The 12,405-nt window shown below is 43.3% G+C and overlaps 1 protein-coding gene across 1 annotated transcript; it reads left to right on the top strand.

Moving 5' to 3' along the window:
• Positions 1–8,389: 8,389 nt before the first annotated feature.
• LOC140381161 (sterile alpha motif domain-containing protein 9-like) lies at positions 8,390–12,293 on the top strand. The gene is made up of 2 exons (XM_072465182.1): positions 8,390–9,409; positions 9,543–12,293. The coding sequence occupies exon 2, from the start codon at positions 9,571–9,573 to the stop codon at positions 11,758–11,760; it is 2,190 nt and encodes a 729-aa protein (XP_072321283.1). The 5' UTR covers positions 8,390–9,409; positions 9,543–9,570; the 3' UTR covers positions 11,761–12,293.
• Positions 12,294–12,405: the final 112 nt, after the last annotated feature.

Raw genomic sequence — 12,405 nt, 5'->3', positions numbered from 1 at the left:
TTACCAGAAGCACACAAGATCTGAAATATCAACTTAAAGTCAGTTAGCCTTTAGCTCAGATGCCAGGTTTACATGCTAATTATCATCTAAAATAAAACACTAAACACACACACACACACACACAAATTTGCTCTCACGGTCTCGGTGCGGCGAAGCCGCAAACTGTAGCTAGAATTTCAGAAATCTCCCATATTTAAAATTTCTGCCGTTTGCGCAGATAAAGTCCGAATTGCGTCAAATTAGAATCAGTTGTTAAACTCTTTGCCCTAAACCTACTTGAAGTGAAATAAATTCATTTGGCGCCACAGCGCCCCCTACAGATTTTATATGGAGGTTAAATGTTTAGTTTTGCGAAATTATATGAAATTTGACACACAACTCAATTTTAGCATCCCCATCAAAAAAGTCAATGAGACCCATGTCATAATTGTTATGGCGTTGCCGTAACGATGACCGAAACCTTTCATGTTATTCCAATGGGGAAATCGCCAGAACATGTTTACACTTTAGACTTTCACAAACTCCTCCCAGGGCGTCAGCCCTATTAACCTGAAATTTGGTGAGACTCATCTTCAGGACCATCAAAAGTTATCCACATTTTCATTCAAAGAGTCACGGTGTCTGTGCGGCAAAGCTGCACATTTTGCCAAGAATTCAAAATAAAATTGCTTTTTGATGGTAAAACAAAGGGGAGAAGATGTGACAGCGTCACAGATTCAGCAGTAGGCGTAATAAAAGGACAATAGGGGCGCGTTAGCGCCCCCTCCTCTTGCGGCGTGGCGGCGGCGTAGCGAGGGCCGATCATTGCCGCTTGCGGCTATATTTTCACCATTATTATTAGTATTATTTTGTCTTACGCTGTTTTTATTTTATCTTTATCCTTATTTTCCTCCTCCATTCCTTATTAAGGTGTGAGAGGTTCTGTCTATAGGAGTTTTTGTTTATAAGAGTTCTTCTTTTAAGATCAATCTATTAAGAGTGTTTTTTAAACTTCCTATAAGTTTTCTGTCCTTTTCCTCTGTATCTACTGTGTTGCAACAACACAATTTCCTCATGTGTGGACAATAAAGGAATATCTTATCTTATTCAGTTTGTTCTATTTGACTTATACAGGTTGTTTTATCATTGTTAATATTTTTATGTTGCACTGAATCACCAAAGCAAGTTCCACTGTTTGTGAATTCTGTTCTTTGACAATGGCAATACATTTTCTGATTCTATTAATGATGATAATAATAATGGAACAGTACAGACTCAAACTCTTTAATAATGGACTCCCACATTGTAGCTTTAAAACTCAACTAAAACTGGCTAAAATCAATTTATCATTTGTAGTTATAATCAGATTTGCATTTATTGAACAAGTTCATTCATGTTCATTATTCTTATTGTGTGTATACTTTGCGGTTCACCATTGTCCTACACCGGTTTGCTGTACCTGGTGGTATAGCAGACTCGCTGACCCGATGGTTAGTGCCAAGCGTTCGTGGGTTCGATTCTTATGTGTAGCTTTATTATCTCGAGTTTAACATTTTTTTGCAGTCTAGTTTGTTTTGGGATGAGTTAGCTACACTTTTGCTAATACAAAGTCATGGTATAAACTAGTTTTAATCAAACGAAGTAAACCTAAAGCTTAGGGTTAGGTTTATGGGGTTAAGGGTTAAGGGATAAGGTTACAGTTAAGGGTTAAGGTTAGGGTTAGGGTTAAAGTTAGGGTTAAGGGTTAAGGTTAGGGTTAAGGTTAGGGTTAAAGTTAGGGTTAAGGGTTAAGGTTAGGGTTAGGGTTAGAGTTAGGGTTAAGGGTTAAGGTTAGAGTTAAGGGTTAAGGTTAGAGTTAAGGGTTAAGGTTAGGGTTAAGGGTTAAGGTTAGAGTTAAGGGTTAAGGTTAGAGTTAGGGTTAAGGTTATGGGTTAAGGTTAGAGTTAAGGGTTAAGGTTAGAGTTAAGGGTTAAGGTTAGGGTTAAGGGTTAAGGTTAGAGTTAAGGGTTAAGGTTAGAGTTAGGGTTAAGGTTATGGGTTAAGGTTAGAGTTAAGGGTTAAGGTTAGAGTTTAAGGGTTAAGGTTAGAGTTAGGGTTAAAGTTAAGGTTAAGGGTTAAGGTTAGAGTTAAGGGTTAAGGTTAGAGTTAAGGGTTAAGGTTAGCGTTAAGGGTTAAGGTTAGAGTTAGGGTTAAAGTTAGGGTTAAGGGTTAAGGTTAGAGTTAGGGTTAAAGTTAGGGTTAAGGGTTAAGGTTAGAGTTAGAGTTAGGGTTAAAGTTAAGGTTAAGGGTTAAGGTTAGAGTTAGGGTTAAAGTTAAGGTTTAAGGTTAGAGTTAAGGGTTAAGGTTAGAGTTAGGGTTAAGGTTAGAGTTAGGGTTAAAGTTAAGGTTTAAGGTTAGAGTTAAGGGTTAAGGTTAGAGTTAGGGTTAAGGTTAGAGTTAGGGTTAAAGTTAAGGTTAAGGGTTAAGGTTAAAGTTAGGGTTAAGGTTAAGGTTAAGGTTAGGGTTAGGGTTAAGGGTTAAGATTAGAGTCAGGGGTTAGGGTTTAGGGTTAAACCCAGACCCATGTGATTTACATTTTCACAATTCTTTGTTTTACATTCAGTGCGCGCCCATTTAAATTGTTTCTCAGCAAGACAACACCGCCAGGAACTCATTGTTTGGTCCTTGTTCACATCAAATGCAGCGTAAACTTCAGGTTTGGACCCAAGAGTGAAAATTATTGATGGATCAGCAGAATTAGCGGGACCGTTCGCCATGTTTACTACGGTCGACCACCTGTTTACTTCCGCCCGGCTCCCGCCATGTCGTCCTCACCATGTCGTCCTCACCATGTCGTCCTCACCATGTCGTCCTCACCATGTCGTCACTTCCACCAGTCCAATTCCCTATATGACCTAGTGCCAACCATATGACCTAGTGCCAATCATATGACCTAGTGCCAACCATATGACCTAGTGCCAATCATATGACCTAGTGCCAACCATATGACCTAGTGCCAACCATATGACCTAGTGCCAACCATATGACCTAGTGCCAACCATATGACCTAGTGCCAACCCTCTCTGTTGTGCTTCAGCTGCTTCAGGAAGAAGCTCCGCAGGAAACAAATGCGCCACAAGTCGTTCCGCGCGCTCCGCGCGCCACAGATTCACGTGTTTTTAATTAAATATAAAAAATAAACGAAGCATCGAAGCAATAAAATAATAATCGAAGCTTTTTTGTAATCGAATTATTCGACTAACTCGAATAATCGTTGCAGCCCTAGTACTCAGGTTATCTTGTAGACTGTGATTTAATTTATTCCTGCTCCAGAAAATATAAGATCTCCTTGTGTCAAACAGTATTTATTTTGTATCCAAAAAACATTATTATATTAAATCAAACAGTATTGAAAGATCATGATCTCTGGTTTATATGATTCAGTATTTGTGCTCTTCATATCAAATAACAGATAAAAGTACTTTCAATTGTTTTACATGCTAATAACAAGGTTCAAAACAACAAATGTATCTTGTTCTTATGACACCGCGATGCCCCGCGCGCTTGTGGACCCCTGAAATTGCTGGGGGCCCCTAACTTTTTTAGATAGGGGGCCCCCCTGGCCCCTAACTTTGAAAATCTATTTCTCAGCCTGGAGAATCCAAAAGCTGCGGGAAAAAAATCATCTGTGGGAATCGTAAGATATAAAAATTGCCGCACTTTTGATAGGTTTCATTCTACCTACGGGCGCATCTATGTTTGTGCGAGATGCTCTATTTGGGCAGCGTGGCAGCCATGACAGCGGCGTGAAGTTATAGGCCCGCTTTATTTGTGGAATATAATCATATAATAATTTTATGAGCAAACATCTCTCACAAACGTGGTGTGAGTACAGCGCCAGATCAACTCGGGGAAGCCAGGACTGGTCACAGAGCGGTGTTACGTTGCCTGTGATCGCAATGATTGGAAACATTTGTGGAAACTACAAAACCAAACAATCCTGTGTTTGCTCATTCCTCAATCCGGAGCCTCAAACCGCTCATTTTTCTGTATTTCGTGGATTAAAAAGCCCTCCTCACTCTCTAGCTCCAGCCTGAACTAGCCTAGCGTAGCCTAGCCGCTAGCGTCATGGCTGGATCTACCTTTACCTGTTTGAGCTGTCATATGTCGAGTCAGAACCCTGGCTCCTTCTCTGATGATAGGTGCGTGAAGTGCAGTGTAGTGGTAGTTTTGGAGGCCAGGGTTACGGAGTTAGAAGCGCGGATCCGCTGTTTAGAGGAGCTTAAGTCCAGTTATAGTTCGGTTTTAGCGCGAGGGCTACCGGATCGCGCTACAGGGCGTAGCATTAGCATTAGCAGTAGCAGTAAGGCCGAGCTCAGCCCCTCAGCGTCTCCCTTGCAGCCGGGACTAGACCAGGAACAGAATAAGGACCAATTTGTGACAGTTCGGAGGGGACAAGGCGCTAAACGCCGAACCTCAGAGCGCCGTGAGCTTCACGTCTATAATAGGTTTTCTCCCCTCAGCGATCACACGCCCGCTGAACACACGAGAGAAACTCTTGTAATCGGGAGTTCTATTGTCAGAGACGTGAAGCTGCCAGCTGCTAGCGTTAGGTGTTACCCGGGGGCCAGAATGGGTGACATCGAAGGAAACCTTAGGATCTTAAAGCAGAGTAGGACCCGTTTCCGGCGAGTCGTGGTTCACGCAGGCGGTAACGACGCCCGTCGGAGACAATCAGAGGTGCTCAAAGTCCAAGTAGCCGCGGTGTGTGACCTAGCGAAGTCGATGTCGGACACTGTAATATTTTCTGGTCCCCTGCCCAATCGGATCAATGCTGAATTGTACAGCCGTCTCTCAGCATTCAACAACTGGTTATCCAGATGGTGCCCTCAAAACAACGTTGTCTTTATTGATAACTGGAGTGCGTTTTGGGGAAAGCCCGGGCTCATACGCAGGGATGGCATCCATCCGACTTCGGAGGGTACATCCCTATTAGTTCGGAACTTGACCGATAGTCTCAGTCGTGTTAAGTGACCATCCAGGGATGAGCCCCAGGGGCAGGTGCAGAGCAGCAGTTCAAGACGCTCCTCTGTCGCCGAACTCTCGCCCGTTCTGTTACATGTGAAGTGTTCAGATTCAAGACAGATAGAGACTGTGTGTGTCCCTCGTGTCCCTCGTACAAATAATGCCAAAAAGTCACATCTCAGAAAAAATATTTCAGGCGTCAGACCAAATAACTTAAGGAAAATAACAATCACAAATGACACAAATATACAAATGAATAAACACGTAAAATGTGGACTGCTAAACATTAGAGCAATTTCCTCCAAATCGCTCTTAGTTAATGAATTAATTAGTGACTATAATATAGATCTTCTAGCTCTAACTGAAACGTGTCTTCAACAAGACGACTACGTCAGACTAAATGAGTCCACCCCACCCACCCATGTTAACTTTCAGACTGCCAGGAGCACAGGCCGAGGTGGTGGTGTGGCAGTGATCTCCCACTCAAGCCTACTTATGAGCCCTAAAACTAACAATGCATTTCACTCATTTGAAAGCCTTATGCTGTCGATCACATGTCCAAATATGAAAAACCAAAAAGGAGTTTTGTTCATAGTTATCTACCGACCCCCTGGTCCCTATTCAGAGTTTTTAACAGAGTTTTCTGACTTTATATCAAACTTAGTGTTAGCCTAAATAGTTATAGTTGGAGACTTTAATATCCACGTGAACATGAGTGATGACGCTCTCAGTAATGCCTTCAGCGCCTTGTTAGACAGCATTGGTTTCACTCAGAATGTAAATAAACCGACTCACACTCACAAGAACACTCTGGATCTTGTCCTAACGTATGGAACAGAGATTAGTGACCTCATTGTCCTCCCTCAAAACCCTATATTGTCAGACCATTTCCTTATTACCTTTCAGTTTATTCTTAAAGATCATCCAGTCCCACAAAATAAAGTTACAATGAAAAGGACAATATCTGAAAAATCTATCTCAAAATTCAAAGAAATAATAGAGCCAATATTCAGTGACATGTCATGTGATCCTGCTGAGAACAGCTTTAGTCCCAGTTTAAGTGATCAATTTGTCGACTTGACCATGAATTCTCTGAAGTCTGCTCTTGACGTTGTCGCGCCGTTAAAACAGAAGGTCATTAGGCCAAAGCGCGCCTCCCCATGGTACAACCAAGAACTGCGTTCACATAAACAAAGAGTTAGAAAGTTAGAGGGATTATTTCGTCGCTCTCGCACCGAAGAATCCCTAAAAGCATGGAAAAGTTGCCTGCTGTCCTATAAGCAGGCTCTGCGTAAGGCCCAAACCAGATATTATTCAAATCTAATAGAAGTCAACAAAAGTAACACTAAATTCCTTTTCAGCACTGTAGCTAGGCTAACAAACTGTCACAGTGCAGTAGAGCCCTCAATCCCAGCTACACTTAGCTCTGATGATTTCCTCCTATTTTTTAACAATAAAATAAAAACAATCAGAGATAAATTAGATGAAATTACCCCCGCTATTAGCCCTGAACTAGCCCAAGCTGTAAATCTAACGTCCCATATAAATCCACCTGTAAACTTAGAAAGGTTCACAGCTGTTGATCAAGCAGAGATAACTTCAGCCATTATGTCCTCTAAAAGCTCAACTTGTGTCCTAGACCCCATTCCAAGCAGACTCCTCAAAGACATTCTTCCCCTAATTATAGACCGTATTCTTAATATAATAAATACTTCACTCGAAAGTGGCTATGTTCCACAGTCCTTCAAACATGCAGTCATTAAACCTCTTCTGAAAAAGCCTAATCTAGATCCCGACCTATTGGTAAACTACAGACCTATTTCAAATCTTCCCTTCGTCTCTAAAATCCTTGAAAAAGTTGTAGTAAAACAGCTTTGTCGCCACCTGCAGGACAATAACTTATTTGAAGTTTTCCAGTCAGGGTTCAGAGCCCACCACAGCACTGAAACTGCACTAGTTAAAGTCACAAATGATTTGTTATTAGCCGCTGACGATGGACTGGTCTCAATCCTGGTTCTGTTGGACCTCAGCGCAGCGTTTGACACCATCGACCACAACATTCTACTGCAGAGGTTAGAATGTGATGTAGGTGTTGGAGGAACAGCCCTCAGCTGGTTTAAATCCTATCTATCTGATAGGTTCCAATTTGTTAATGTAAACCAGAGCTCCTCACCTTGCTCTAAAGTAATTTACGGTGTGCCACAGGGTTCGGTACTCGGTCCAATTCTGTTTACTCTTTATATGCTGCCATTAGGCAACATTATCAGAAAGCATGGCATTAACTTCCACTGCTATGCAGATGACACTCAGCTGTATTTATCAATGAAACCTGATCAGAGCGATCAAGTAGACAGACTTAGTGCTTGTGTGAAGGAGATAAAAACCTGGATGACACTAAACTACCTGCTTCTTAACCCTGAAAAAACCGAGGTCATTGTGCTTGGCCCTAAGCATCTACGAGACGCTCTATCTGAGCAGATAGTCACACTGGACAATGTCAGTGTTGCCTCCAGTTCTACTGTAAGAAACCTTGGAGTCTTATTTGACCAGGAGCTCTCATTTAAAGCTCATATAAATCAAGCTTGTAAAACAGCTTATTTCCATTTGCGCAACAAAAGCCAAAATCAGAAGAATCCTGCCTAAAAGTGATGCCGAAAAACTTATCCATGCATTTGTAACGTCTAGATTAGACTACTGTAACTCCTGCTCACAGCGTGTCCTAAAAGCTCCATAAAAAGCTTTCAACTGGTTCAAAATGCAGCAGCAAGATTACTAACAGGAACTAAAAGAAGAGAGCACATTACGCCGGTGCTGAAGTCTCTTCACTGGCTCCCCGTCGAGTCTAGAATCAAATTCAAAATTCTACTCTTGACCTACAAAGCCATAAATGACATGGCCCCATCCTACCTCAAAGATGCTATAGAACCATATCATCCAAACAAAGCTCTCAAAATGCTGGCCTTCTGGTGGTCCCAAGAGTCTCTAAAAGTACTGTAGGAGGTAGAGCGTTTAGCTTCCAAGCTCCTGTGTTATGGAATCAGCTCCCGACCCATGTTAAATATGCTGACACAGTCTCTTCATTTAAGTCCAGGCTTAAAACGTTCCTCTTCGAAATCGCTTATGGTCAGACTAGTTAGGAACAGAAACATAAACCCACAGCTTTAGCTACGCTGCCCTAGGAGTAACTATGCTGGGGGAAGTATGACAGCTTGAGCACTATCCTCTTCTTCTGACTACTTATGCTATCAAACAATATTTATTTTTTGATTCCACTTGCAAACTGTTCACCGCCTTCTTTTTCTTTCTCTCACTCCTGAGGACCTGTGGACCCAGATGTCCCTCTCCTGGTGAAGTGGTCCCTGCCCTGTGTGGACGGTCCCTCATCTGCCTGAGGAGTGGGTCCAGCTCGACTCAGTCGGTCCCTCATCTGCCTGAAGAGTGGGTCCAGCTCGCCTCAGTCGGTCCCTCATCTGCCTGAAGAGTGGGTCCAGTTCGCCTCCGACGGTCCCTCATCTGCCTGAAGAGTGGGTCCAGTTCGCCTCAGTCGGTCCCTCATCTGCCTGAAGAGTGGGTCCAGTTCGACTCAGACGGTCCCTCATCTGCCTGAAGAGTGGGTCCAGTTCGACTCAGACGGTCCCTCATCTGCCTGAAGAGTGGGTCCAGCTCGACTCAGTCGGTCCCTCATCTGCCTGAAGAGTGGGTCCAGTTCGCCTCAGTCGGTCCCTCATCTGCCTGAAGAGTGGGTCCAGCTCGCCTCAGTCGGTCCCTCATCTGCCTGAAGAGTGGGTCCAACTCGACTCAGACGGTCCCTCATCTGCCTGAAGAGTGGGTCCAGCTCGACTCAGTCGGTCCCTCATCTGCCTGAAGAGTGGGTCCAGTTCGCCTCAGTCGGTCCCTCATCTGCCTGAAGAGTGGGTCCAGCTCGCCTCAGTCGGTCCCTCATCTGCCTGAAGAGTGGGTCCAGTTCGCCTCAGTCGGTCCCTCATCTGCCTGAAGAGTGGGTCCAGTTCGCCTCAGTCGGTCCCTCATCTGCCTGAAGAGTGGGTCCAGCTCCAGTCTCCTCGTGTCCGTCTGTCCGTCTGTGAGAGTCGGATCTCTCCTTCACTGGAACTCCTCCAGGTTTCTACGCTTTTTTCCCAAAGAGGTTTTTTTTGTAGTTTTTCCTGGCCGAGAAGGAGAGTCTAAGGACAGAGGACCCTGGGACATCGTCCCTCGCCACCACAGACATTGTCTGACTCCATCGCCACCACAGACATTGTTGATTCATTTCTCCCTGTGGCCCTCAGAGGCAACTGTTGTTGTGATTTTGGGCCTTACAAAAATAAATTGATTTGATTTGATTCATAGGAGCCACGGAGAAGCCGGAGCCCCGCCTCCGTCTCCCGCATCCCGCGAGTTCCACCGCAACAGAGCGGGCAACAGAACGGTAATTTCTAGATAACTATTTAATTCAATTCTATCTGCATACCAATAAGGTCACTTCAATGTGAAGCGCTCACTTCTGAGAAAAGAAAACAAACACATTTTTTTTGGCCTAAATACATCTTTGTTTTCCACAGACTTGAAGGCCTGATCTCCTCTCAAGGCATGGAAGACTGGAGCAAAGAGCAGGTTAGAGACTGGGCTCTGAAACTCAGAGGAGTCGACCCAGAGTCTGCTGAAATACTCTTCAACCAGAACATCACTGGGACGAGCCTGAAACGTCTACATAGGTTATTGATTCAAATGGGACTGAAATTTGGACCTGCTGAAGTCATCATTCATGCAAAAAATGGCATGCGAGAAGCCAAACTATGTGACCCCTTTCCTGTCTCTGACCGTTACATTGAGGGCGACATTCTAAGTGTTGCAGAATCTGGCGCGGCAGATCTTATTGAATTTTGTCATGAATTCAAATCATTTATAAATACAACAGACGGAACAAAAATGGAAAAGTTTCAAACTGAAGTAATCCGCTTTGCAGCTGCCTGTTTGAACCGTCGCACTAACGGCACGATACATTTTGGAATACTAGACAAACCACATGGAAAAATATGTGGCGCTCCAGTTGACAGCAACGAGAAAGAATCTTACGATCAAGCCTTAATGACTGCCATTAAAGACCGTTTTTCAAAGCACCAACACATAGTTCAAAAATGCATCAAACGTCCTCGATTTATAGAAGTTCTCAACAAGGATTTGACCCCAACTGGAAAGTTTGTGATTGAGGTGGATGTAGTTCCTCATGATACAATGTGTAAAACCGAACTCTTCCACACTTCCCCTTTCCACAAAAGTAAAACAAAGCAGTTCTTTGTTCGAGAAGGCAGCAGCAGCAGAAACCTACTGGCTCCAGACACATCTGACAAAAAAAACCAAAACTACCAGCAGTATGTCAACAATGTGAACAATCTATCAGAACTCAGGAAACAAGCAGAAGAGAAGAACCGAAGCATGGAAAAAAGCCACAAGCAAGGCTTTAAACTGGGCTGGATGATAACTGGAGGATCCGGATCTTTGGACAGGTCTTACTACAACTACAACCTCATAGTGTCCAATTCCTCTGATCCAAAAGATTTCTTTCTTGAGCTCAAACCATCAGTCGTGTGGGGATTTAACTACACATTAGCTGAAACTGAACAATTTCACATAAAAAACATTTCTTTACCAAAAAAACCCCACCTTTTTTGTGTCCTCAATTATTTCCGAAGTAGAACAAAAAGACGCTCAGTCAAATCGATGTGGGCCCATGTCAACGCAGCTATTAGCCCAACAGCAATCCCTTCCTTATGCAGGGATGTTTTCCGAAACAACGTTCTTGTGATTTTTCTAGTTCCACCTAAAGAAAATAATCTCCTTTCTGAAATCTTCTTTAGATTTTATAAGGAGCTCAAAAATACAAGGCAGATGCTTTTTATTTGTCACAATAAACATGCATTTCTGTCTTGGAGTCGCTTGGTAGATGCTGGCTGTAAAGTGGACATCTCAGACCGATGCATCTATGAGCTCAGTGGTGCTGAGGTCAACGGCACCATCTTCAGTCTTCTGCCAGAGAAGCGCCGAAGCACCAGGTTCCTCCCGGGTGCAGGAGGGAGCAGAGTGGTCCTTGAAAAGGAAGTTGAGGACAGGTTAACTACTCTGGATGTGCTGTGTGTGAACCAGTGTGAGGACAAAGACTCCATCGAACAGAACTTTTACCAAGGGAGACCGGTGACCTGGGAGAATTTTTATTTCGCTGAGCAATCTCGCTCTAATATGTTCATAAAAAGTGAACAGTTTTGGTACATAGTTAACACATTCATCCCAGAACTTTACTCAAGGAGAAAGGCCTGTGTCCTCCTGAAAATCAAACATGAACCAGGATGTGGTGGCACCACTCTGGCCAAACAAATTCTGTGGTATCTCAGAGAAACCTACCGCTGTGCTGTGCTCAAAAACAACATAGACAATGAGCCGGAGACTGTGGCAGAGCAGGTGGTCATGCTCCTGAAGTGTGGGTATGCAGAGCAGAAACCTCCAGTGCCCGTTCTGCTGATGATAGATGATTTTGGAGACAAATATGGGTCGAACTTAATACAGGTCATTGAAAAACACTGTCAGCACATCATTGATCACTCCAGGTTTCCACAGGTGATCCTTCTCAACTGCATTAGGTCCACACTCCCCTCAGGACCATTCGATCCCACTGAAGACACAGTATTTATTAAACACAAAATATTTGAGACTCCTCCACTTCTGCGATTAGCGATCTCAGATTCGAGTTCTCAGATCAACTGTCTGCGATCAAAGTCTCTCTGATTAAAGGTTCTCCCATCAGCCGTTCTCCCATTAGCATCGTAATGGAGAAAATAGGTCATGTCATGTCATTCCGACGTTGTTTCAGGCAATTCATATCGGTCTTGTTTTTTGTATCAGGCCATTTAGTGCGTCAGGACTTGATTATGTGTGTAAATATCTTCGATTGACCTCTAGAGGAGATGGCTCAAATCGTCAGTTGTTTAGTGCAAATAAAACAATGGCCGAGTAAAAACTACTTGATTTTACTGTATATTGTTGTATATGTATTGTTCACTGTAAGTTTGAATCGTTTTCTGTGTTTTGTGAAGCACTTTGTGACTTGTCTGTGAAAGGTGCTCTACAAATAAAATGTACTTACTTACATCCGTGATGTTTTGGTTTATCTCTTTTTGAGCGATTTGATGATGATGATGTGCGTACGTGGCAGTTCATGCCACTGCCTTTAAAAGCATGTGTATGGTCATTTTGTTCTGGGGTAGGGACAGGAACCTTTGTTAGGGACAGTGGGTATTTACTGTGCACGAGTGAATAAAGAGCCACCATTTAAGAAAGACAAACTGTTCTGCTTCATCTTTTTTTTGGGTAATTGTTTGCAGATATTCCACAACAGTGGTCACATCAAATTTAGAATCTAGAGTTCTAGCC

This window comes from Eucyclogobius newberryi, unplaced genomic scaffold (assembly GCF_026437365.1).
Source record: "Eucyclogobius newberryi isolate DKJ021-1_F unplaced genomic scaffold, fEucNew1.0.hap1 SCAF_5, whole genome shotgun sequence".
NCBI lineage: Eukaryota > Metazoa > Chordata > Actinopteri > Gobiiformes > Gobiidae > Eucyclogobius > Eucyclogobius newberryi.
This window is presented reverse-complemented; position numbering and strand designations above follow the sequence as displayed.

What these genes read in the sequence shown, in the direction of transcription:
- LOC140381161 (XM_072465182.1), top strand. Translation starts at nt 9,571, where the DNA reads ATGGAAGACTGGAGCAAAGAGCAGGTTAGAGACTGGGCTCTGAAACTC.